This window comes from Typopeltis vanoorti, chromosome 20 (assembly GCF_054136105.1).
Source record: "Typopeltis vanoorti isolate ZY-2024b chromosome 20, IOZ_Tvanoo_1.0, whole genome shotgun sequence".
In the NCBI taxonomy this organism is placed as follows: Eukaryota; Metazoa; Arthropoda; class Arachnida; order Uropygi; family Thelyphonidae; genus Typopeltis; species Typopeltis vanoorti.
The window spans coordinates 112,496,181-112,523,674 of record NC_143568.1 but is presented as its reverse complement, the minus strand read 5'-3'; the positions used below and the strand labels follow the sequence as shown (position 1 = coordinate 112,523,674).

At 36.9% G+C, this 27,494-nt stretch overlaps 1 protein-coding gene across 2 annotated transcripts in view; it reads left to right on the top strand.

The window, feature by feature from the left end:
- The first annotated feature begins 231 nt into the window (after positions 1-231).
- Positions 232-27,494, top strand: part of LOC150095804 (uncharacterized) — a 49,302-nt gene continuing 22,039 nt past the window's right edge. Inside the window, exon 1 of one of the 2 annotated variants that reach the window (XM_090410141.1) lies at positions 232-365. In XM_090410141.1, the coding sequence (XP_090266267.1) occupies positions 338-365 (28 nt within the window). In that variant the 5' untranslated portion in view covers positions 232-337. Of the gene's footprint in view, positions 366-592; positions 1,275-27,494 lie in introns of those variants that run through there. The other variant, XM_090410139.1, reaches the window with a different exon arrangement.

The window sequence follows — 27,494 nt, the reverse complement described above, 5'->3', positions numbered from 1 at the left end:
ACCTGTTGAAAGGATATTAACAATAATGAATAACATATGGTCTGAAGAAAGAGGTAGAATGGCTGAATCAACAGTAAAAGCTGTATTGCGCTGCAAACTTAATAGTGAACTAAATTGTAGTGAATTTGTCGACGCGATTAAAAATAACAAAGAATTTTTAAAGAAAGTTCACGCTAGGGATAAATATTAATAATTTTTTAATAATAAGTTATGTTCAGTTGAGAGTAATTAAAAATTATTACTACGAAATGTTGTTTTTTGTTAACCACTCCGTTATTTAGCCTTTTGAATCATAAGTACTTAGCGTAGAATTTCTGTTTTGAGCAAACTCTCAAAAATGTCCCGGTTTGATAAAAAATTTTATGGTAAGTCTAATAATAATAATAGTAATAATAATAATAATAATAATAATAGAATTCTCAAAACATTTTTTTTTCTAAAAATATTATTGAATTAACGCGTAGATATGTTTTTGTTGTTCAACATAAAAAAATATAAATAAATAAATAATCAAATCAGAAAACTCTGAATGTTTTCTTGATAATAAAGATTATATATTATGTTTCGTTGTTTTCAACGGTTGGTGGCGACTATGTTGTCGTCTGTGTTAATGTTTATTGCGGTTGATCATTACCTGAATTCAAATTGTTTATTGTTGATTGTAAAGTTTGTTTATGTTTTTGGATATTAATGGTGTGCATTCTAGTTTCTATTATACTGCTATTAAATTGTGTTGTCTGCCACGATGTCGGTTGACAGAGGTTTTACATGGATGGATGATGAGACCTCTGTCTTAATCGATATATGGAGTAACGAAAGGATACAGGCCGAGTTAAATGGATCGAAACGAAATTTTGCAGTTTATGAAAATATTGCTGTTCAAATGTCAAAAATGGGATTCAATCGGACGGCTTATCAGTGTAGAGAAAAAGTAAAACGATTAAAAAAAGAATATTGTGTAATGAAAAAATGCATGCTCAACAATACTTCGCCGAAAAAACCCATGAAATTTTTCGATCGTGTCGATCATGTTTTGAGTGGTCTTAATCAATCTGAACAAGATACAAGTCCATGCCATGAGAATTTTTCAGAATGTGCTCCGTGTCTAGAATCCGATACATCCAACAGTTGTTTTGGAATTGAAAAAACGAAATCCGCCGATGAGTCACTTGAAATGCGTTATAGGCAAATTGACAGGCTAAAATATAGTGAATGCTCCCCTAGACCCGAAGACAAGTTATCAGAGAATGGTGACATAGATTCACAAGAAAAAGGTTAGCATTTCCTTTTAGCCATTATTAACAAATGCATTAAGTTGATGGACATGTACATTAGAACATAAGGGGTTAATTCCTTTATATTTCACGTTTCTCCTTAGATACACATACATATAACAGTTGTGAAGAACAGAAATGGACTAATTCCTTTATATTTTCCGTTTCTCCTTAATTAGTTCTTCAAAATTTTCTACACGTCTAGCAGTTATCATGTGTTCATAATCTCTTTTGTATCAAAGGTTACTACATTCTAAGAATGAGATATAATTCCTTAATCTTGTTTTCTTGTATTAAAGGGATGTATTTATAATGCACTGCGTCAGTGAATGCAATATAATTCCACTGTTTATGATTTTTGCCCTCTGGTGTGAGACGTTTACTTCTTTTTTTTATTTTTTATTTTTTTTTTTATTGAAGCCTGAAATGGCTTTAAAGAAACTCATGTTCTCTAGAATAAGAGAATCAGATTATCTAACTTTGATCCATCAATGCAGCTAAATGTAACAGGTTTACCTTAGGTGGGTAGGCAGGATTAGGGAATATTACTCCCTATAAGGGAATAAAAAGGGGTTAGCTTATTTTTTTTTTTTTTTAATAACCACTTATGTGTTAACAGCATACTGAGTATAGATTTCTAGTATTCACATAACATTTATTCTTTTCGAATTGTTGGCATCAGCAGCATCACTGCTACCACTTTTAGTGTAGTTTTGATGTCAGTATTTTATGAATTCTGTTTTATTAGTTTGATTGCATTTCATTTGGAAAGGCATATATATTTATCATTTCTTGGCACATGTTTTGCATGCTGCATTATCATTTTAAAGAAGCTTTTTGCAGATGGCAAAAAAGTAATAATACCTACATGTTTTTTTCCTCCCCAGTAATGAAAATCTAGGAATTGAATTACACTGTATTTAGTAACTGCATTGTTTTTAAATTTTATAAACTCTGGTATATACTATTATTGCTACTCAACAGACCCAGACTAACCTTGTTTCAGACTTAAGTGTTGGATGGAACTCATGGTGTTTTTTTTCTTAATGACACAAGCTGATTTAACAAGGTGTGTAACAGAATGAAAACAACACAAAGAATGAATTAAAACAGTTTAATACTGTCAGTATTTTGTTTCTGTCGCAGACAGAAGGTACAAAATAAATTTTAACAAACATACAAGCAACACAAATAAAACGAAACTTCTAGGAAGCTCAGGTTATAACATATGATGCCTAAAAATTACTATTCTCATATTTTGGGGAGTTTAATATAAACATACTTATTTAAATTAGGTTGGTTTTTGAGTACAGTAAATGATTCTTAAAATTATCTCCTTGTAGTAAGTTCATTTCATAGTAATAGTCAACTTCAAATATTCCCTAAAAATATGTGCTGGTATAGCCCAACAGGTTTATTAATGTGAATTGTAACATCTTAATACATGTCTGGTGTGTTGTAGTGTCATGCATATTTATAGTACATCTGGTATTCCTCTTCTCTCAAGGCTTTGCACATGGCATCACTCTAACTAGTAGTGAATACTAGTACAAAGTGCTCATTAATCAGTGCCACTCCATTCTCTTCTGTGTTCAACTCTGTTCCATCACCTTTCTATAATCATTCATTCTCAAAAGAAATCTATTTAGGGCTTCATCAGTGAATAAATGCAACACATGTCCCCATTTGGAAAGAACTGCATTGGAATTCTTTGGACATAAGAACATTTTCTAAGATATTTTCATCTGAAGTCAAGTTAGCTAATATTTCATACAGAATTTGCAGAATTCTTCGGGAATCCATGGTTTATAGCCCCCCATCTCCAGGCTTGTTAACAGTTTGATATCATAATATCAAGCTCTGATATCAACTCATTGCTTTACTTTGGCCCTGTTGGCAGAACTCCTTGTATACTACATTTCATATTAAATTTCAGTCCATAAAGGCTACTTGCCTGGTGAAAATTATCAATATTTAGAAGAAATCTAAGCTCACTTTCTATTTGCTCCCAATTTAATCAACCACAAGATTGTTTTATTATTTCAGAATGCTAAATTTCATATATATGCACTCATGTTTCCATATGTGACAGTTGTTTAGGATTACAAGAGGATCAAAAAATGTGATTCCCAAGAGTGGCTGCTACACGTGAAGCACCTGTTCATGGTTGAGGGGACTTCCCAATAATGGTACTGACAATTTTCATTCTTATTCTTTTACTTAGCTTTTCTTCCTATATTCTTCAGTCTACTTCTGTTTCTTTTTTCACTGTTCTGTCTTCCAGGCCACTATCACTTGGATCAGATGCCTTGCTGTTGTGCAGTGCAACCTGTGGACATCCACAAAGGGGGATCCTGGTAACCAGATTTTGCACCAATTTGGCCTCTACTTTGGCAACACCAGCAGTCCTGGGTGGCTCAGCCAGGATAAATTGGCTTGTGGGCTTGCCTACAAGGGTCAACAGTGTTGCAGTAAGTATCCTACCCCATGGTCTGGGGACAGGACACAAGACTTGCTGTGCTGACAGTATAGCATCCAGTGAATAAATGCCATGATATTCCACTTTAGAGAGCAGCTATCACCTTGCCAGTGAGTGGGCATCCCCTCCACCATTTTCAAAGAGGCTTGTGTGTGGCCTGTATGAGAACTTGAAACACAAGCTAGGAATTTAGCTAGGCAATAGTTGAGAGCATCTGTGTAGAGAGCGACTATAGGTTTCAGTGAGATTTCGTCTTGGTGTATTTTTGGTTGTTGTTGTTATGTTCCATCGAGTCGTTTTTCAACTCCTGGTGATTCTATGAACATACATTCTCCATTCAGATCTGTCCCTGGCCTTATCTTTCAGAATTTCCAAGCGCATTCCAGTTGCATCTTTAACGCCATCCACCTATCTAATTCTTGGTCTTCCTCTTCTCCCATCAACTTTAGCAAGCATCATCTTCTCCAGACTGTCATTTGCTCGCATAATATGTCAGAAGTATAACAATTTTTGCTTGATGATCATAGCTTCGAGCAATCTGGCTTCATTCTATCTATCACTGATTTATTGGTTTGCTTTGCAGTCCATGGTATTCTTAGTAAGCGTCTCCAAACCCATAATTCAAATTCATCTATCTTCCTTCTTTCACTCTTTCTCAGGGTCCAACTTTCACATCCATACAGTACCACAGGGAATACCATTGCTTTCACGATTCTGATTTTTGTTGCGAGGCTAATATCTTTATCTTTAAAGATCTTGCTTAAATTTGTCATTGCTTTCTTCCCGAGTAATAATCTTCTTCTAACTTCTTCATTACAATAACCATCTTGATCAATTCGGGATCCTATGAGCACAAAATTGTTAACTGCTTCCATTTTCTTCCCATCTACTTTAAAATCATTAAGTTCACATGTTGCCATAACTTTTGTCTTTTCGAGGTTAAGTTTAAGACCATATTTAGCACTTTCTTCTTTAACTTTCATAATAAGTTTCTCCAAATCTTCTTTGCATTCTGCTAGCAAGGTGGTATCATATGCATACCTCAAATTATTAATATTTCTTCCACCACTTTTAATTCCAACTGAAGACTCCTCCAGCCCTGCCATTCTTAAAATGTATTCGCTGTACAAGTTAAACAGTTATGAGATAAAATACATCCTTGTTGCACCCCTTTGCCTATTTTTGGTAGGTCATAGAAATGTGGGGTTCTTCCAAACTGGGTTTTCAGTGTCTTCATCCCAACTAATTACTTTGTTGAGTAGAGGATTCAGTTTGTTGATTTGGATATTGTGAGAATTCTGAGCAATTCCCTGGTAAGTGATTTGATCTTGTAATAGATCAAGCCACTTACCAGGGAAATTTTTCTGTTGTACTCAGTGGTGTCCATGATTACCACAGCTTGTCCTTTGCTTTTTTTTAAATGTGGGAGCTGCTTGTTACATCTCAAGGATTTTATGACCTTGACTTCAGCTGAAAACAAGTTTAAGATATGGGGGGGGGGTTGTCTGTGAATAGTACTGAGGAGACTTCTAGTCAGAGTTTATTAGCATTAGAGTGGGTAAGTTCCTCTCAGTGTTGTGCAGGAAATCTAAATATGGAATTTTTTTAAGCATTATTGCAAAATTGTCCTTTGGTGAGAACTGAAGTTTCTTTGCGAGTGAATGAATGTCCAGGTATATTTGACTACTCATCTGTTCGTTGCAAGATTGACCTTGACTGGTTTTTGCTTCGGAACAGATGAGTCAAAACAAGTGAAACATTCATCAGAATTCCTGACAAAAATAATTTTCAGGCTATAGATATCATGGTCAGTTTCAACATACTTATTTATTATTATTTCTATGAATACAGTGTTGTAACTAGAGCTTTTGCCGCCCCTCTCAATACACACCAAAAATACTACAAAAAGTCAAAAGGACGTATAGGAAAATAAATTAAAAACACGATGTTTATTTTTGAAGTAAAACTTTAATTCCAACATTCTAAAATGTTATTTTTCTTGCTTTTTTGTTAGCAAAATCATCGATTTCATACTCAGTCGCTGTTTTACAGACAGTATAGCAGGATTTCTTAAAATCCAAAAAAGTGGCACCCAGGGCAGAACCCCCCCCAGTTACACCACTGTATGAATACCCCACGGAGTCTAAAGACTCATTGCAGGAGACCTACTCTGTCCATTAACACAATAACTATCCTACATATCCTTATAAATCTCCCACCAATCTCCCACCAAAAGTGGAATGGATTACCAGAGGTGGCTGTGATTCCCCCAACAGTCACCTCTGGTAATCCATTCCATTCATTTACCACTCTCCTAGTAAAGAAGCTAGTGCACACACCCCTAATAATCACAATCTCAGACAACTTCCGAATGTGACCCCTTACTCTCCATGTATTGAAAAATTTCTGCTGCATTAATCTTATGGAATCCCATTAGCAACTTATAACTTTCTATCCTATCCCCTCTCCTCTGCCTATCAGCTAAACTCTGCAACCTATACCTTCAATATTTATTGATTTTCAAATTAATTTAAATCATCCTGTAAGATATCTACATCACAATTATCAACTATTGTCCTACCCGGTTTTGCATCATCAGTGAACAACTGAATATTGTCTCTCAAATCTTCTGCTATGTACACATTTAAGAGCAGTGGTTCTAATCAAGCCCTGGGACACTCCACTAGTCACCTTCGTTGCCTTCATTCCACTCCACTATACACCACCCTCTGATGTTTCTCTATCAGCCATTCCCCTATCCATGCCACCAGCCTTTCTATTTTCCTATTTTCTACAGCTTATCCCAAGACCCAGTGGAGTCAGACTCATCTAGGAGGGCAGTTTTGTTACGCACAGCTCATCATACCATGCCTTAAATGCATTCATATTCTCTGCAGACACCATGCTCTTAGGCAATGTATTCCAGTCATTCACATCTCTCTCTCTCTCTCCATGCAAAAAAACCTGCTGTTCACTCTCTTGCTCACACCCTTCTTATACAGCTTCCAGGGATGACCTCTTGTTCTTCCCCCAATCTCCCACCATTTTATGAAAAACCTCCTCAGTGGTAATCCTATAACAACCTCTTTAACTGCTACATCTCCATGATATCATCCTCCTGTCCATTAGACTCTGCAAATTGCATGATCTCAACCTTTCTTCATAATTCAACATTCCAGAGATCAGAAACTATTTTGGTCAATTTGCCTGTGGACCCTCTCCAACATCTCTTCATCCTTTTGAAAACCAGGTGACCAAATATGTGCACAGTAGTCCATATGTGGCCTAATCAGAGCCTTATACAATGGAACCAGAATCTCGTTACTTCTTCTACAAGTCAGTATCCTCCGTATCATTCCCAGAATTTTTTGTTTTCCTCCCAATTTTGGCAATACGACCTCTAAATTTCAGATCCTTATCTACCAATCTACCATCATCCCAAGATCTCTTATTTTCTCCACTTCTAACAATATATCCCCGACAAGAGTAAATTCTACATCTCATCTTTCTTTTCCAAATTTTAAAATCTTACATTTCACAACATTGAGCTGGCATCCCCACTCCCGTGCCAACTCACTCAGCCTATTCAAGTCTTTTTGTAAGTCCACAACATCAGCTCATAATTTATCCCAACTTTGCATCATCTGCAAACAGCTGTATATCATTATTCAAATCCTCAGACTCTTGAGGCAAACCACCAGTGACTTTCCCTTCTGGGATATTGCTCTCCCAAACACAACTTGTTGATGCCCCTCAATAACTCTTATATTCAACCCTGTCCCCTCTAGTTTGACTATCAAGTTATCATATGGTAATCTATCAAAAGCCTTTGCAAAGTGTAAGTATACTGCTGCATATCCATTCACATATCCAATGCTGCTGTCACCTTATTGTAAGAAGTAAATAGATTACAGCAGATCTGTGCTGTCATCAAAGATAATAGTTGTCAACCCAGTACTGGATTCTGATTCTCACCAGTCTTTTCAACACTTTAATCACAACACCTAACACACAGATTGGTCTAAATTTGATTGAATTCTTCCTCTTCCTGTATGAAGAGGTACAATCTTGCCTTCCTTCCACTCCTTTGAAATTTGACCCAATGTAAGAATCATATTAATCAACTATTGTCAAGGCGGATGTTGAAAGCTTTTTCACTTGGTTATGCTATAAATTAAAGATGCAAAAAATTATATTTGGTTTCATCCTTTATCCAAGTATAAGCTAACAAAGTTTACACATGAAGTCACTTCATGACTGGGCTACTTGTATATAGAGGCTGATGACTTCACATCAATTGCCTTACTATCCCATAATGCAATGCACATATCTTTACAGACATGTATAATACTATGCATTATGGGAAGGGCCAACATCCAAACTGGTTTCAACCTTTATTGAGATCTCATCAGTGGGAGCCAGACCCAGAAGTGATACCAAGGTGGAAGTAATGAAGAAGTCATATTTCTGTATATAAGTAGTCAAAAGGTGTCACACCTTATTACTAAAATACTCTGAATTAGAGATCTATCTATAATCCAAAGTATTCCTCACTCACTGTTAGTTTTTCGTCCTCCTCATCACTGCTCTCGAACTGTCCATATGATGCGACATTCATAAGGATGAAAGACCTTTGTCAACTATATACTCTGCAGCAGTTGTCCTTTTACCATTTTCTCCAATCAGTGCCATCCTACCATAATCATTCTTATTTTTGCTGGCTTTTTTTTTTTTTTTTGGTGATTTTTTTTAAATTTTTTTATTTTATTTTTATTTTTTTAGCTATATTAGTTAATTTCTCACCTACTGAACTTTTGCTTACTGAGTCACTCTCCTTGTCTGTGCTTTCTATGGAATTGATTATTACCACTCCTCTTATGTTGTCTCCATAATGCTTTTTTTTCCCTCTGTATTTATCTCTATATATCTATGCTTAATCTCTTTATTCATCCATTTCACACCTACCTTATTTAATCTTCTGACCTTTGGAAAACATTTAGACATTGCTTCTACTAGATTGTTCTTGAATATTACCCAAGCAGCATTGATCTCCTTTCCACCCAACTCATCTTTCCATGCTACAGCTCCAAGCTGTCTCCTGAGCCTCTCATAATCACCAGCCTTGTAGTTTCACATATGCCCTTTCCTCACAGAAGTCCTCACATGGCTAGCAACCACCCAGGTAATCACTTAATGGTCACTCTCACCAACTGGAAGGAGATTTGACCTCATTTATAATAACATCCTCTGATGAGATGATCTAATCCAAGGCCCACAATCCTTGTGTGCCCTCTGTTATATACTGCCTGAAGTAATTCCCCTCAAAACCCCAAGAAACTCATTATTTTACAGCTATTTTGCCTGCTTTTGTTTAGGAGTGCCCCTTTTTTTATGTCATGGGCTTTGTACTCAAGAATTCTTAGGGCATTGCAGATGTATTTTAGAGAAAAATATATGTAGCATAATAGAAGAAAATTTGCATGTACCTTTTCTTAGATGTTATTGCTCGTCTTCTTTCTGCAGTGTGCATACTTCTGCTGTTATGATGTTGAAAGGGGAGTAGGTGGGGGGGAGACTTAGGCAATGTGGGAGAATTAATCTGAAAAACCTGGGTTTGTTTATATAATATATACATATATTATTTTTAAGGGTGGGCGGAACGCTTTTTTTGTAGGGTAGGAAAAAGATGAAAAAGGGGGCTGAAAATAGAAACTGTTTCTTAGGGGAAGGGTTTATGGGAAAAGGGGGCCAGGAAGAGGGTTTGGTGTTGAGAGGGGGAGTGGAGGCAGGGCTTAGGCAATGTCGTCTTTAAATTTCCCACATTGCCTAAGCCCCCATCCCTCTCACTCCCCTTTCTACACCATAAAAGTAAAAGTATGCACACTGCAGAAAGAAGACAGGCAACAACATTTAAGAAAAGGTATGCTACATATATTTGTCTTTAAAATACATCAGCAATGCCCTAAGAATTCTTAAGTAAAAAGCCAATGACATAAAAAAAAAGGGGGCACTCCTAAACAAAAGCAGACAAAATAGCTGTAAAAATAATAGTTTTTAAGAGGAGTAACATGGGAGTTTTCCCAGAAATAATACCTATACCAAGAAACTCATTTTCTTTATTTCCAGTTGCCATATGATCATCCCAATCTACATTGTCATAATTAAAATCACCCATAATGATCACTCTTTTCCCATTTGTTTATACATTTCCTGGTCACTAGCTTTCGCATTACCAGGTCTATAGCAACATCCAACAAAGTATTTCATTCTATTCACCTCTATCTCGCACCATACTGCCTCAAAACCATTACCACTATTTGCATTACCACTTTTTCTGTCATCAATTGCACTTCATCTCCCTTTTTACCCTTTCTTACAAAATACATCATACCCTTCCATCTCTATTCCTGTCAGGATGTCATCCTCATCCAACCATGTCTCACTTATTCCATCAATTTTTGGGTGAACAAACTCAATCAATGTAACAATTTCTTTTCCCTTGTTTCTGATACTTCTAGCATTCATATACAAACATAACAACTCATTCCTGGAGCTATAATAAGTTTCATTCTTTTTCTTTGGCACTACAGCCCCATGTAGGGCCTTGGCCTTCCATTTTTGGGTTTCATAACTCACTATGAGGCGGGGTCGTTACCTCCACGCTCAACCATGTGTAATTGTCTGTGAAGAATTGTGTTCTTAAGACCGGTTTGCCTCCTTTGCGGGAGGAAAAACCGCAGGTAAACTGGGGAGAAAAACTGCAGTCCACACCCAAGACCAGCTAACTTGGCTATGTCTGAGAAAGATACTTAGCTCTTCACGTCAGCAATGAGAATTGAACGCAGGACACTCCTTTCCCAGGCCTATGGTTGCAGAATGCGTAACACTCGGCTAACCGCACGGACATAATAAGTTTCATTGGTATCACTTATTCACCACTTATTATTGTTAGATGTGACTTCTCCATACTTTCCTTGTGCCATTTCTTTTTCTCCTTACTCATCCCAGAACCTTCTTCAAATCTGTTTTCCCTACATTCCAGGTCATCTCACTTCCCTTTTTGTTTACACACACACATTCACATTCTCCTGGAGATTAACCTTTCTTTGGCTGTGTTCCCCTGTCTACCCTGAATCTACCCGTTTCCCTGTTTGTCTTGCACACTTGTTCTCTCATTCTCTACACTCATGCCACCTACTACTTCATTCATAAGGCACCACTTCAGTCTCTCCTTCCTTACTTTCCTACTCTTACACATCACTTCTTACTTGGTGAGATTTGTTCTTTGCACTCTTTTCTCTTCCTTCCAGTAGCATTCTCTTCAAATGATTCACACCAAAACCATTCAAATGCAATAGTTTTGAATAATACCATTCAAAAATGGCCTGTTTGGACAAGTGATTAGCATATCCGCTATCCAGCCAAAAGGCTGTGGGTTCGAATCCCACCATGGGCATGGATGTTTGTGATTGTCTGTGGAAATACTAGTAGTCAGCAGTAGATGGTGTTGGTGTAGTTGTGGTCAGTTGGTGGAGATAGAGTTGTAGGGCAGATACGCTCCCTCGATGAGTCCTTGGACTCCCTGGAAGTGTCAAATAATAAAAAAAAAACATTAAAACAAAAATTAAAACCATTCAAATGCAACAGTTTTCCATGTGGTATTCTGTCCAATGCCTTTGCAAAGAGCACTATCAAGTCCTTTCTTTTAGTGTTACACAGTGATCAGCATTCATTTTTGAAATTATGGATTCTACAACCGTGTTAAAATAACTTTTTATTATCCCAATGTTTCGATCTTCATATCAAGATCATCATCTGGAGCATACATAAATATACAAGACAAGCTGCGTTACATTTAAAACGTAAGCTAGAGAAACAATGATTTGATCACACTACTCACTGGCATGACCTCTAGTGGGGGGGGGGGGGGAATGACATCAAGGTAATATAATTTTTGATTACATGAATAAACATTCTTGCTTACAGATGGTTTTCCTTCCATCTGTAACCATTCCAAAAAAATGAATGGATGAGCACTATCAAGGTGTAGCCATTTCCTTTATCCAATTCTGTTGTCACCTTATTGTAAAATATGAATAAATTACTGAGGGAAACCTACAATTTACAAAGTCATGTTACCTTCTATAGAGTATTGCATTCCATGAATGATTACATGAATAAACATTCTTGCTTACAGATGGTTTTCCTTCCATCTGTAACCATTCCAAAAAAATGAATGGATGAGCACTATCAAGGTGTAGCCATTTCCTTTATCCAATTCTGTTGTCACCTTATTGTAAAATATGAATAAATTACTGAGGGAAACCTACAATTTACAAAGTCATGTTACCTTCTATAGAGTATTGCATTCGTCTCCACCAAATGTTGCATTTTACTTTTAACACTATTCCAATACTTTAAGTCATCATTCCAGATACTAATTGGTCTGTAATTTGCTACTTCTGACTTGGAGCTGCTTTATGTAATGGTGAACTATTCTACCCTCTTTCCACTCCCTTGAAACCTGCAAGAGCTGAGATTTAGATTAAACAACTTCATCAGAGGCACTGGCAGTTCACCTGCACATTCTCATAAGACACAAGCTGACATACCCTCCAGGCCTACTGCTGTATTCACGTTGATATTTTTTAATATACTGAATACCTCCAGTTCATCTATCTCAGTGCTCACACATCAGTAACTGCAAAGTTACTGACTATTTCTTCTGCTTCTATCACTTTCCTGCCATCAGCACTGAATAAAGTTATCTTTCCATAATCATTCTTTCTCTTACTTGCTACATACCAAAAAATCTCTTTTGGATTTACTTTGGCTTCCTTAGCTAATTTTCTCTGGTAATCTGATTTAGCCTTCTTTACCATATTAATAGCATTCTTGCATGTGCTTTATACTACTCATGGGCATGCTGATTGCCTTGTTTTTATTCCTTCCACAATGCTTTCTTATTTTTGCAGCTCCTACTTTATATTGCTAGTCATCCACTTAATCCCTACTTGGTTTATTCTCCTGACTCTGGATATGTACTCTGATGCTCAAACAATCCTTGACTTCTTCTGATTCACCAACTATGTTCGTTCCATGTAGTTTCTTATGATACAGCAATTTGTAGTTCCTCATAAACTCTTTCTTGACTGAATTTCCCATGTTGAGCAACCTCCCAGGACAGGACTGCATGGTCACGTTCCCCTAACAGAGGTACAGCTGCTACTGCATTTAAAGATAGATCATATTACTAGATCCAACTCATAAACTCCTGGCCCATTGCATCACATGCTCTTTTAGTTAGTTATCCCTTAGTAACTATATAAATTCCATTTCCATTTTGCCATGTGCCCAGATTTGGTCACTTAGGTTTCTTCTTGATGGGGAGGAGGTTGAGAGGATCCAGAGGTGAGTGACCAAGATGATAACAGGTCTATGGAATGAACCTTATGAGAACAGGTTGAAGATTTGTAGGTTGCAAAAATTGGTTGATAGGCAGAAAAGGGGAGATATAATTGAGACATTCAAATTGCTGAAGGGTTTCTATAGGATTAATTCAGAGGATATTTTTGAGAACAGGACTGGTGGTGGAGGACTAGGGGACATCCATGGAAGCTGGGCATGAGTGCAGTTAGTAAGGGTGTTAGAGCTAGGTTTTTTACTTTTAGAGTGGCGAATGAGTGGAATAAGCTGCCAGAGTCTGTTGTGGGTGCTATGACAGTGAATGAGTTCAAGGCAAGGTGTGAATGTCAAATAGTTGTGATGGACATGATATTTAGGGCCTCCCTCGATGAGTCTAAGGACTCCTTGAAGTCGCCCGTAATAATAATAATAATAATAATGTGCCCTTTCTTCCTTCTAGTCTATATCACCATAGTTGAAGTCTCCCATGATTAGGGATCCCAGATACATTGAAAAAAAATACAGGACACTTATGACTGAGGGTGAAAGTTTAGTATGCGCATCCATCACATATGCCAGTCTTACAAAATAATTCTAACTTTCCAAGTATGTGCGTAATAAGGTTTACTATGCACATACTATACTAAGTATAAGTAAACAAATAGTAAATCCAATTGTTAGGCTGCATATTTTCATTAAGCCACTTTAAGTTGCCTTCAAGTGGTTTTTTTACTTACTATTATAGATACATAACAGATTGTTAATGCAGTAATGCTCTTCTCATCTGACAATATCAATCAGTCTTGCTCACTCTTGCAATACTTTTCTGAAGAATGAATTCTGAAGAAAGAATGCGTCCCATTTCTGAAAAATGAAATGGGACACATTAGCCAAAAACGGGACGATCCCGTATTTTACGGGACGTCTGGGATCCCTACCCATGATAATTGCTCGATCTGCACTCATTGTTCTAATCTGCTGATTTATGTTGTCTGCATCTTGGATCTCCAAGTCTATAGCAGCAACCAACAATATATTTTATCCTACTGGCAGCCTCAAATAAATCATTTCCATTAGATTTACGATCTTCCTTAAATTATGTTTTTGTTGGTTAAAGTTCTTCAGCTATCATTAATAATATCCCTCCTCCTGCCTTATTTCCTGTATCTTCTCTGAAAGTACAATATCCATTATGTTCTATCCCTGTAACTACATCATTCGCTGAAAACCAGGTCTTGCTGATGCCAATTATTTTTGGCCAAGTTGAGCAGACCAATGCCAAAAACCCGTTTTTTATTTCTGATACTTCAGGCATTTGTGTACATGCATTTCAACATCCCCTTGAGCCCACAGTTACCCTTACATAATGACATTCCCTCCAATTCAGACTCAATACCTGGGAAACTGCACCAAGCTCTTCACAATCATTCTTGCACTTATACTTCTCAATCCGAGGGGGTGGCTATTTCCACACAGTCATTCCTGTGCTCACACTCATTTGTCCCAAGAATTAATAGACACATATGATTGCACTCCCCCCCCCTCCTTAATATCTCTAGTTTTCCTGATTTTGCACTTCCATCCTCTCACTGAACAACACTTTCTCCTAGCACCTAACTCCAAAACCATTTAAGTCCAGTCCATCAGACATATACAAGTCATTTCATCCATCAAATTTGTTCTGTACACAAAAAAAAACCATTAGAAATCTATTAATACAGGCTACTTAAGGATCAAAGCCAAATGACCAGGAGGAGACCTCCATATCACCTTTCAGGAATGCAAGAAACGACTGGGACTTCTGACCTAATGTCCAGTTCTCACCTTCAGGAGGTGTACCCTGTTAATAGATATCTACTGGGTACTGAACAAATGAGGATGGGCACAATTTGGAACTGACCAAATTGTACTCTCTATTGACCTTAAATCACAAATACATATGATGAGATTTTATGCTGGCTAGTTCATTTCCTGGTTAAACAAGGCCTCCACTGTTTTCTTCAGAGAACCAGGGCGAACAGTGAAAAGTCAGATACTCGAACAAGCTCCAGCTCAACATCTACTAGATTGGTCTGAAAAGTTCTCAGCCTTGATCATAGATGGCAACACTATCGGCACGATTTTTTTTTCTAAGTTGGTACATCTGTCATAAGCATCTATGTGAAATTGCAAGTCATTCTTCATTATCAAGTAGTTTGTTTTATACAGCTGTCTGAAGCAAAAGTGTTTTCTGTATGCCTTGAAATGGATAAAATTCTTTATAAAAGAAGATTTAACAGCAAAAGAAATTCATTCGAAGTTCATAAAAGTTTATAAGCACTCTTCTCCTTTGTTTTCAACAATTGAGAAATGGGATGCCGACTTTAAACGTGACCATACCAGCCTTGAAGATGATCCACGTGAAGGACGTCCAAAAAGTGTAACAACACCAGAAATCATTGATCAAGCACACGATATGGTATTTGATGACCGGCTAGTCCAAATGCATGAAATTGCTGAGACTACAGGCATTTCAAAATAACGTGTAGGATATATTTTGCATGAAGAATTGCAAATGAAAAAGCTTTGTGCAAGATGAGTACTGCACTTGCTCACAGCAGATCAAAAACATACTTGCATGAAAATCTCTGAACAGTGTTTGCAGTGTTTTAACAAGAATAAAACTGATTTTGTGCGTTCATTTATTACTATGGATAAGACTTGGAGTCACCATTACACACCAGAATCCAAACAGCTGCCAGAACAGTGGACAGAAGCCGGTTGTTCAGCGATAAAGAAGACAAAGTCGGTTCCATCAGCAGGAAAGGTCATGGCATCGGTGTTTTAGGATACTAAAGGCATTTTGTTTATCAATTATCTTGAAAAGGGTAAATAATAAAACAATAACCGAGGAATATTATTTAGATCTTTTAACCAGATGAGATGAAAAAATTCGTGAGAAAAGACTCGGTTTGCAGAAGAAAAAAATCATCTTTCATCAGGACAATGCACCTGCCCACAAAGGTGTTTTGGCAATGGTAAAATTAAGGGATCTGCACAATGAATTGTTGGAACATCCACCCTGTTCCCCAGATTTGGCTCCCTCTGACTTCTATCTCTTCCCAAAACAAAAACTCTTCCTCGCTGGTCAGCATTTTTCTTCGAATCAAGAGGTGATTGCAGCTGTTGAGGGGTATTTTTCAGATCTTAGATCTTACTGAGAACCACTGCAGAGACGGGATAATGGCACTAGAGCATTGCTGGAACAGATATATCAGTCTTAAGGAAGATTATGTTGAAAAATAAAATAATTTTGAAATTATAAATACATTTTTTCATTGTTAGGCCAAGAACTTTTCAGACCACCCTCGTAGAAGAAGAATAAACCCAACATCAGAAGAACTGAAGATGGAAACTATCAGTATAAGGAGTATTAATGGAAAGGAAATTGAACTTGCAGAAGAACTGGAAAAGTAGCATGTGGATATAATTGGCATTACTGAGACAAACAGATGAGATCCTAATAAATAATAAGTATAGGATGTTATTTTCAGGCAATAATGATGATGGAAAGGAAGGATAGCTACAGCATTCAACACCAAACATGAAGATCTTGATTGGAAGTTCTTTTTAAGTAGAGTTATGTGTGCTAACTTTAAAATGGAGACATGGACAACGAAACTTATTTGTGCCTAGAGTCCCACAGAAGGTTCTTCTGAGGAAGAAATGGAGAAATTTTTAGTGTCATTAGAACAGGCAGCTGACATAAAGAAATTGGAAAAAGTTGTCCTTGTTTGGAGCTCTGAACAGCAGAGTAGGAAATGAATCCCACTGGGCATATAGGAAAAAAGGGCAAAGCTAATAATAATGGTAGGTATTTGATGGACTTCTGCTCAAGACAAGGAGTAGTCATTACTAACACAATGTTTCAACATAAAGATGTGCACAAGTTCACTTGGAGAGAAGACACAAGAAATATGAAAAGCCTCATTGTTGATAATGATATCATAAAGCTGGTTCAGGATGCAAGAGTGTACAGAGGATTCGAAATTGAAAGTCACCATTACTTAGTTCTAAGCAGGATAAAAATGGATATAACATTGAAAACAATAGTATGTAAGTAAGTTTTAAAAATAATTAAAGTTGAGTAGTTTTTATAGGTAAATTGTAGACTCAACTATGCACACATTATTGAAGAAAAAAATGAAACAAATTGAAAACAAGAACCAAACCGTGCAGTCTCCACGGCAAACTCTGAAGAAGGCATTGATTGATTCAGCTAGGGAGATATGTGGTGAAGTTGTCTGCAAGGATAGAAAAATAAGAACACCATGGTAGAGACAAGAAGTTAACACGTTCGCTGCCAACTACGAGTATACTCGTAGTGGGTAAACCTGATTCACAAGCCAGCTACGAGTATACTCGTATGACGCTTACCGCCAGGAACGAGATTATTGTAGTGACCTTGAAGAAGTGAAAATGCTTGGCTTGTGGGGCTAGCATCAAAACTGTGTATTCTCATAGACCGTATATGCTCTGTACAAGCCAACTACGAGTATACTCTTAGGACGCTTACCTCCGGTAACAAGATTATCGTACTGACCTTGAAGAAGTGAAATTGCTCGGCGTAGGGGAGCAGACCATGCCGAAGTAGCGTGGCAGCGAACGTGTTAAAGAAGCAGTCCTGGAAAAGAAGAAAGCATACCAAACGTTCCTAGCAAATAAGTCAGCAGATTCCTTAAAAGAATGCAGAGAGAAATATAAGAGAGCTAAGCTGTGTGTAAAACATAGCAAAACAAAAGTCATGGGAAGATTGGTAAGAGTATAGAAAATAAATATCAGGAAAGTGGCAAAATGTTCTGGAGGTTATTGAAGAAGCTTAGAAATCGAGGAAAGAGTACTGTAAAAGGAATCAAAGATGATAAAGGTGACATAAAAACTGAAGATAAGGTTATCCTAGATGGAGGAGTAGAGTAATTACTCTGAAAGACCATTAAATGAACCAAGCAGTGACACAACCATACAAGAAAATTTTCAAAAGGAAAGCAAGAGGAGTACATATCAATACTAGAGTTAGAAAAAGACGTCAAAAACTTGAAATGTGGAAAGGCAGCTGGAGTAGATGATACTCGACCAGAAATGCTTAAGTATAGAGGTATAAAAATTTTGCAGTGGCTACACTGCATAATTCAGAGGACCTGGTCAGAAGGCCAAATTCCCAATGACCGGAATAGTTCTCATAGTACCAATCTATATGAAAGGGAATAAAACTGAATGCAAAAATTACAGAGGAATTTCTCTATTGAGTGTTCCAGGTAAGATTTATGCAAGGATACTTGAAAAGAGGTTGAGAAAGATTGTGAAAGAGAAACTTGGAGAAGAACAATTGGGGTTCTGGCCAAATAGAAGTTGTGAAGATCAGATTTTCACTTTAAGACAAATAGAATGACAGTTCGTGGGAATATGACAAGGATCTGTACTTAAGTTTTGTAGATCTGGAAAAGGCATACAACAAGGTGCCCAGAGAAAAGCTTTTCAAAACTCTATAATTATAAGAGGTGAATGGAACATTTACGGAGCAATCCATAGTCTATATTTAAGTCCGCAGTCAGAATTGAAGGAAATATAGGAAGATGGTTTGATGTAAAATGAGGGGTAAGACAAGGATGCACATTATCACCACTCTTATTCATCCTCTATATGGATCACATTATGAAAAAAATGGCATCAAGCCTGATAACTGAATTGAAGTTGTCAAACTTATCTCTTTGATTTTGCAGATGATGTTGTACTCTCCAGGATTCACTAACTAAATTGAATAACAGCTGTAACAAATTTGTCATGAAAATAAGCAATAAAAATTTGATCCTGTAGAACAAATAAAATATTTCAACTATTTAGTTGAAATAGTTGAACCAGTTTTAAGCTATGAATCTGAGAGTTGGGTTAGAAATAAAGCACTTGATCAAAGACTAGAGACCACAGAAATGAGGGTTCTGAGAAAAATTAGTGTTGTGAACCAATGGCATCAATGGCAGAATCATATTAAAAATGACGATATTAGAAAGGAACTTGACATTATTAGCATTCAAGAATGTGTCAGCTGAGCTCACCTAAGGCCACTTAAATAGAATGGATGAAGAAGGGTTAGCAAAACAGGTGTTTGATGCCAAGATGAGGAAAGAGACCTAGAAGAAGACCAAGGTCTAGGTGGATTGATTTGGTCAGAAGTGCCTTAGAAGCACAAAATATTAAATATGACGATATTAGAGTGCTCACAAGTAATAGAATGATTTGGAGGAAAACTGTTGATAGGAGATTAATAATAACGTGACTGTCATAATAACCTGAACACCACTTGGGGGGATACATATCAGAAAATCGATGATGATGATGACATCTATAAACTGCATACCATTCCTCCTGCACAATCTTCTCATTGACAATCACGGCCCTTCTTAGTTCTGTCCTGTTATACTGAGGCAGCAAACTCACAATCTTTTACTTTATCTTTTTTCTTTAATCTTTACTTTTAAAATTTTACTTTAATCTTTTTTACTCTTCACTTTTGCTTCTTCGCCAGCCTGGTTGGCGAGTGGTTAGCATATCCGCTCTCCAGCCAAAAGGCTGTAGGTTCGAATCCCGCCTTGGGCATGGATATTTGTGATCTGTGAAAGTACTAGTGGTGGTAGTCGGCGATAGATGCCGTTGGTGGTAGATGGTGAAGGTTGGTGGAGTAGTGAGACAAGGAGTTGTAGAATCTAACAGATAAGCTTAGGTGTTGATGGTTATTCATGACTTATTTTTCACGGTATTAACAACACCACAAACACTTTTAACAACAAAGATGTTTTATTAACGCTTATATTTCGCTGATTTTCAACTCAGCATCATCAGAGCACAACACACATGTAAATGCGACAGTGATCTGCCACGGTTGTGCTCTGATGATGCTGAGTTGAAAATCAGCGAAATATAAGTGTTAATAAAACATCTTTGTTGTTAAAAGTGTTTGTGGTGTTGTTAATACCGTGAAAAATAAGTCATGAATAACCATCAACACCTAAGCTTATCTGTTAGATTGAATATTCTGCATGGAGAAGATATTGTTTACAAAGCACGACGGTTTGGTAAGTTGAAACTGAAATTGTCCAGAAAATTGAACAGGTTAGCCTTCCTTAAACGATGCCGCAACAGCGATATAATTCCATCTTTTCTGAAATTCAAAGAAAAGTTGCAATCGGCAAAGGCACATCGTATTTATCGAAGAGCGAGTTTAGCGCTTCTTTGAGAACAAATTGCCGCTACTCGCATAGAGCTTAGTAAGCTAAACAGCTCTATCACAGCTCTACAACAAGAACTAATAAACGTGTTAAATCCTGAAATATGGACTGTCCTACAACATATCTCCGAAGTTGCAGCAAAAAAAGAATTCACAAAAGTAAAAAGCAAACACCTAAAGAAATTTGAACTCCTACAACAGCGCCAACATACGAAGTCCCGACCGCAACTTCGACGAAACCACGTGGTCGTAAACCTATCGTCAGAAACACTCACTGAAGAAGCCAAGAACGCTCTCAGTCTAGGACATAACTTTGCCGTCACGCCCAAACAAATTCCTAAACTAGAAATTATGATGAAAGTAGAATGGGGTATCCACGATCTTCCGCCAGCAATGGCCAACAATGTGCGACTAGATATAGCAAGTATTATAAACAATGCTAAGACTCCAAAAAGCAATATGCCACGTAAGCAAATAACTGCCCTAAAAAAGTTATATAATAATAAAAATATTATTATTACAAAAGCCGATAAAGGAAATGCAACAGTTATCATGAATAAAGAAGAGTATAACAGAAAAATGCAAGATCTCATATGTGACAGTTCCACATATCAAATTATACATCGAGACCCTACGATGTCTCAAAAGAAAAAAGTCTGAAAATTACTGGAAAAAGTGACATCATGGCCCAAAGAAATCATCAGGAAAATAAAATCAATTCATGTTAAACCACCTCGTATGTATGGATTACCAAAAATCCACAAAACTAATATTCCCCTATGCCCTATAGTTGATAGCATAGATAATCCCACATATAAACTGGCCCGGCATTTAGCCAAGTCGCTTACCCCCTTACTGGCAACTCCTCTACTTTTGTAAAAAATTCAATCCATTTCAAAACACTGGTTAAAAATCTAATCCTAAAACATTCAGACATAATGGTCAGTTTCGTTGTCACCTCCTTATTTACCAATGTACCACTTATAGACACTCTTGATTTAATGAAGTCTAAATTTCCCCCAGATATTTTTGAATTATTTCAATTTACCATGAATGCAGGTTACTTTACATGGGGGGGGGGGGAATTCTACAAACAGATTAATGGTACTGCTATGGGTTCCCCCCCCCCCCCTCTCTCCCCGTTAGCAAATTTTTACATGGAACACTTTGAAAACAAAGTACTTACCACAGCTACATACAAGCCACAAGTGTGGTTACGCCATGTATATGATGTGTTTGCCATCTGGTCCCATGGACAAGACACTTTGGATGCTTTTGTCACCTACTAAACAGCCAACACCCCAAAATTCACTTCACAGTAGAAAAAGAATCAAATAACTGTTTACCATTTCTTGACACATTAGTCACCCACCTTTCAGATGGTTCACTATATTTTTCTATTTACAGAAAGCCTACACATACACAGGAAGATACCTACATAAACAATCACATCATCATCCAGTCCAACAGTACGGCATTTTAAAAACACTTACACACAGAGCCAGAGCCAATTGTTCTAATGATACAGCTCTGACCACTGAACTCCAATACCTGCGCCATACGTTCTTAGCCAACGGCTACAATCCCTACAAAATAGATAAAATACTACATAGGCCCATTACTCTGCCCTCCCCTAATACACAAGAATGCAACATGACCATTTTTATTCCCTATATCAGAGGTACATCGGAAAAGATAGCCAAAGTATTGTTGAAACATGGCCTTCGCACCACTTTCAAACCTCATGTCAAGCTGGCAACTCTGATCCGCTCGCCTAAGGATAAACTTCACCCTTTAGCACACCCAGGAGTGTATGAAGTTCCGTGTGACTGTGATTTGGCCTGTTATGGGCAAACAGGAAGATCAGTGAACATCCGCCTGGAAGAACATGAAAGATACATTCGTTACTATTACTATGGCAAGTCGGGACTGGCAGACCACGCTTTGGACACTCCTTCACACAGGATTAGATGGAGGAAAACGAATGTGCTATTTAGGAGTCATTATAGATCTGAAAGATTATTTTTTGAGTCAGCAATTGCTTTGAAGAATTTTCCCAACCTTAACAAATATGGTTGCATTAATTTGCCAAAAATTTGGTTGACGGTTATCCTAAGAAAAACTCCTGGATAACTGCTGGTTTTTTTTTTTTTTTCTCGTTAGAGGGTGCCAAAAATAGGACTTTAGATCTTTTGCAATTATATTGTTTCACTCACTCACTGTCGCGTTTACATGTGTGTTGTGCTCTGATGATGCTGAGTTGAAAATCAGCGAAATATAAGCGTTAATAAAACATCTTTGTTGTTAAAAGTGTTTGTGGTGTTGTTAATACCGTGAAAAATAAGTCATGAATAAGGAGTTGTAGAGTAGATGCCCTCCCTCAATGAGTCTTTGGACTCCCTGGAGGTGTCCAGTAATAATAATAACTCTTTTGTATCTTCTCTCATTGCATATTTCTCACTTTTAAAATCATTTGTGCTTGCCAAAACAGTTAACTCGTTCACTTCTTTCTTCTGCAAGCTTAAAACACTTAACTAACATCCTTTATCTTTACACCTAGAAAACTTGCTTTTGTCACTTTCTCGTTAAGTGTAACTTTTATCATGGAATTCCCCATACAATGCTATCTCTTTTTTATCAGTTTCTCACACTTTTATACTTTTACCATGCACTTTTTCTTTCATTCTCTGTCCTTCTGTACCACATGCCAACATTTCTCCGGTTACTTGAGCTCACGTTTTGTCCTATGAAGGAGTCTGCATAAGCATGCAATTTCTTTCTGCACTGGCATCTGATCCTCCACATTATTTCTTTGAACTTTCTTCAAACTGCTTCTGCTTCATTCTTCACAAGACTTCAACAATCTTGCCTTATATCGATAATAGCAATCACTTTATTCTTTTGCTCCCAACGTGACTCGCATTTCCTATACTTGACATGATGTTTAGGACCTTCCTTGATGAGTGTGAGGACTCCTTGGGATTGCCCGTAATAATAATAATAATGACTCCTCTATTGGACCTTTCTAAATTACACATCATATGTTCCAGCGTTAATGTGAAGAATTTGGGAGAAATGATGTCTCCATGCCTTATTCCTTGATTTATGTGAAATTGTTTGCTCATTTCATTGAGAATGATATTTGAAGCAGCATTTCCATAAATATATTTTATTTACTGAAATAAAGAGCCAAAAGGCTTAACTTCAGCTATGTAATAATATTGATTTAAATAATATTTGATTATGTTAATAAATTGTTTTTCACTGCCATAATCTTTTAGAGCTTTTATTATTGATGATGTTTTTATGCAATCAAAAGAGCTGGTTTAAAATCTATGAAGGTCATGTGAAGAGGAAGGTGGTATTCATTGCATTTTTCAATAAGCAGGCTTATTGATTGAATATGATCTATTATATTGAAGTTCTTTCTGAAACCAGCTTGTTCAGAGGGTTGTATTGAATCAAGCCTTTTTTCTAATTTATTGGTTATAATTGTGGTGAAAAACTTATAAACGTGGAATAACAAACTAATAGGTCTATAGTTTTCTAGTTTTAATTGACTTCCGTTTTTATTATAAAAATACTATATAAAGTTTGCATTATTCCACCTATTGAAGAGAATTTTCAGTTTTGTGTTAGAATATCCCCACCTTGTTTAATCATCTATATTATTAAATCATCCTCCCCAGCAGCTCTGTTGTTTTTCATTTGTTCTAATGCTTTTTCAATTTAATAGATTTAGTTTAATCCTTTATCCCAGTGAGAGCAAACAAAGTTTGCACCTGAAAATATCTTCAGGACTAAATATAGTGTTGTACTATCTTATCCAGTAAGTAGTGCAACACCAAGGCAACTCGTGGCAAAGGTGGAGCAAGCTACCAGGCACTTCTAACCCAGTATCTCCCATAATGCAAAACACATTTCCTATGTGGATATGTATACTGTTATGCATTAAAGGGATTGGCCATCTACCCAGACTAGTTTCGACCTTTATTGAGGTCTCTTCAGTGGGAGCCAGGCCCAGAGCTGGAGATACCAGGCAGAAGCAGTAGCAAGTCATCTGTGCCTATGGGAGTTGCCAAAAGGTTTATCACCTTTTTTAAAAATTACTCTGGATTTAGAGAAAGATGTTGAAAATTTATTTATCACTAGGTTAGACTATAATAGATTTAGTTTAATCCTTTATCCCAGTGAGAGCAAACAAAGTTTGCACCTGAAAATATCTTCAGGACTAAATATAGTGTTGTACTATCTTATCCAGTAAGTAGTGCAACACCAAGGCAACTCGTGGCAACGGTGGAGCAAGCTACCAGGCACTTCTAACCCAGTATCTCCCATAATGCAAAACACATTTCCTATGTGGATATGTATACTGTTATGCATTAAAGGGATTGGCCATCTACCCAGACTAGTTTCGACCTTTATTGAGGTCTCTTCAGTGGGAGCCAGGCCCAGAGCTGGAGATACCAGGCAGAAGCAGTAGCAAGTCATCTGTGCCTATGGGAGTTGCCAAAAGGTTTATCACCTTTTTTAAAAATTACTCTGGGTAGCTTGCTCCACCTTTGCCACGAGTTGCCTTGGTGTTGCACTACTTACTGGATAAGATAGTACAACACTATATTTAGTCCTGAAGATATTTTCAGGTGCAAACTTTGTTTGCTCTCACTGGGATAAAGGATTAAACTAAATCTATTATAGTCTAACCTAGTGATAAATAAATTTTCAACGCTTTTTCAATTTCAAAGATTTCTAATAGAGGTATGAGGGTGGTCTGAAAAGTTCTCAGCATAATAACAAAAAAACAAATTTATAATTTCAAAATTATTTTTATTTTTCAACATAATCTTCGTTAAGCCTAATACATTTATTCCAGTGCCATTATCACGTCCCTGTAGTGGTTCTCAGTAAGATCTGCAAAATATCCCTCAACAGCTGTAATCACCTCGTGATTCGAAGAAAAACGTTGACCAGCAAAGAAGAGTTTTTGTTTTGGGAAGAGATAGAAGTCAGAGGGAGCCAAATCTGGGGAACAGGGTAGATGTTCCAACAATTCATAGTCGCATAAATTTTCCCATTGCCAAAACACCTTTGTGGGGAGGTGCATTGTCCTGATGACCATCCTAGAGAATCTTATGTCCATCAACGCAATCCCGTATTCTCTTTCTACCCAATTTTTTCAACACTTTGATCATAACTGCAGATACACACACACACACCAGTCTATAATTTGAAACTTATTATTTTGCCTTCTTTCTCCTCCTTTGGAACAATACCTGCTGCAAGACTTTCATTAAATAACCAAGTCAAGGGCATGGCTAACTGTATTGCATATTCTTTAAAAATACATGGTAATATTTCATCTATTCTCACAGCCTTATTAACATCTAACTCAAGCAACACTTGATATACCTCTGATTCTTGTACCTTTAATTCTCCTAATCCTCACCTCCCTTCTACATGTTGCACAGCATCGTTCATACCACTGTGATATACACTGATATAGTGTTCATTAATACTTCCACTCTATGATTTACTATGGTTACTCTGCTACCATTACCATCCAGTAGTGTCAACTTGACATAACTATTTTTCCTCTTGCTTGACACATAGCAGAAAAACTTTTTTAACCATGCTTATCACTTTTCTGACTGCCTGCAGTTTATATTCTTCATGCATCTGTTCACTGCAAACTGTTTTGTACTTCTTTCGTAACACTGCTTGCTTGATTTCACTGTTCATCCATCTCACTCCTACTCTATTTATTAAGTCTTGGTATGCAGTTATGCATTGTTTATGTTAGATACCGCCTTATCATTTTCCATGCACTGTCAACATGTTTTCTACACAATTCATCTTGTCTTGTCAGATGTCATCTCCTTCCAGGACCGACTACCATGAGCTTCCACCATGTAGGGTTTTGTGCTTCTCTTTTGCATTCTTCATAGGACAAAAAGGTCCAGTACTTAATATTTCTCATCCAATCTGTTCTTTGTCTTCCTCTTTTTCTTTTCCTTGTATCATTCTAGAAGTGTTTTTTGTAGGGATTTCTCTTAATGGTTTTCAACAGATTCCTATTTTCTCCAGTCATCTCTAATATTTCTAAATTAGTTTTTTTGGCAGTCCATTGGACTCTAAGAATTCTTCTGAGGATCCACATCTCAAAGGCTTTTTATTTATTTTCACAATATTTTGATATTGTCCAGGTTTCTGCTCCATATAGCAGTGTTGACCATAGCATTTGGACAGCCTAATTCTTGTTTTTGTGTGAATTTCCCTTGAGGTCAGAATGTTTTTCATGCTAATGAAGGTTGATTATGAAGGAAAGTGGTATTAAACATGATATCAAAATTGGAGATGTTAATGTCAGCTCTTTGCTTTATGCAGACGATGTTATACTTCTAAATAAATCTGCTACTAGTCTGCAAGATTCAATGACTAAATCGAATAACTGTTGTAATAGATATGGTATGAAGGTAAGCAATAAAAAGACAAAGACAATGAAAATAGGCAGAATCATTGAAAATATCAACTGTGTTGTGAATGGAGAACCTGTGGAACAAGTAAAACATTTCAGCTACTTAGGCACGATTTTTAGTGAAGATGGTAAATTAAATATAGAAATAGACAACAGAATCAACAAAGCTGGTATGGTAGGAAGTCAATATTCAATTGACTTCCTACCATAAGTTCATATGGAATAAGAGAGAAATTAGTTGGAACACTAAATTAGCTTATATAAGACGGTGTTCAGACCAGTTTTAACTTATGGTTCTGAGAGCTGGATCAGAAGTAAAACACTTGACCGAAGACTAGAGACCACAGATATGAGAGTCCTGAGAAAGATTAGAGGTGTGAACAGATGGCATCAATGGCAATATCATATTAAAAATGAGGATATTAGGAAAGAACTTGATATTGTCAGCATCTAGGAATGTTTTAGCAGAGCTAATCTCAGGTGGTATGGTCACTTAAACAGAATGGGAGAGGAAAGATTAGCAAAACAAGTGTTCTCTGCCAGTTTGGCAGGAAAACGACCCAGAGGAAGACCAAGAAATAGGTGGATTGATATGGTACA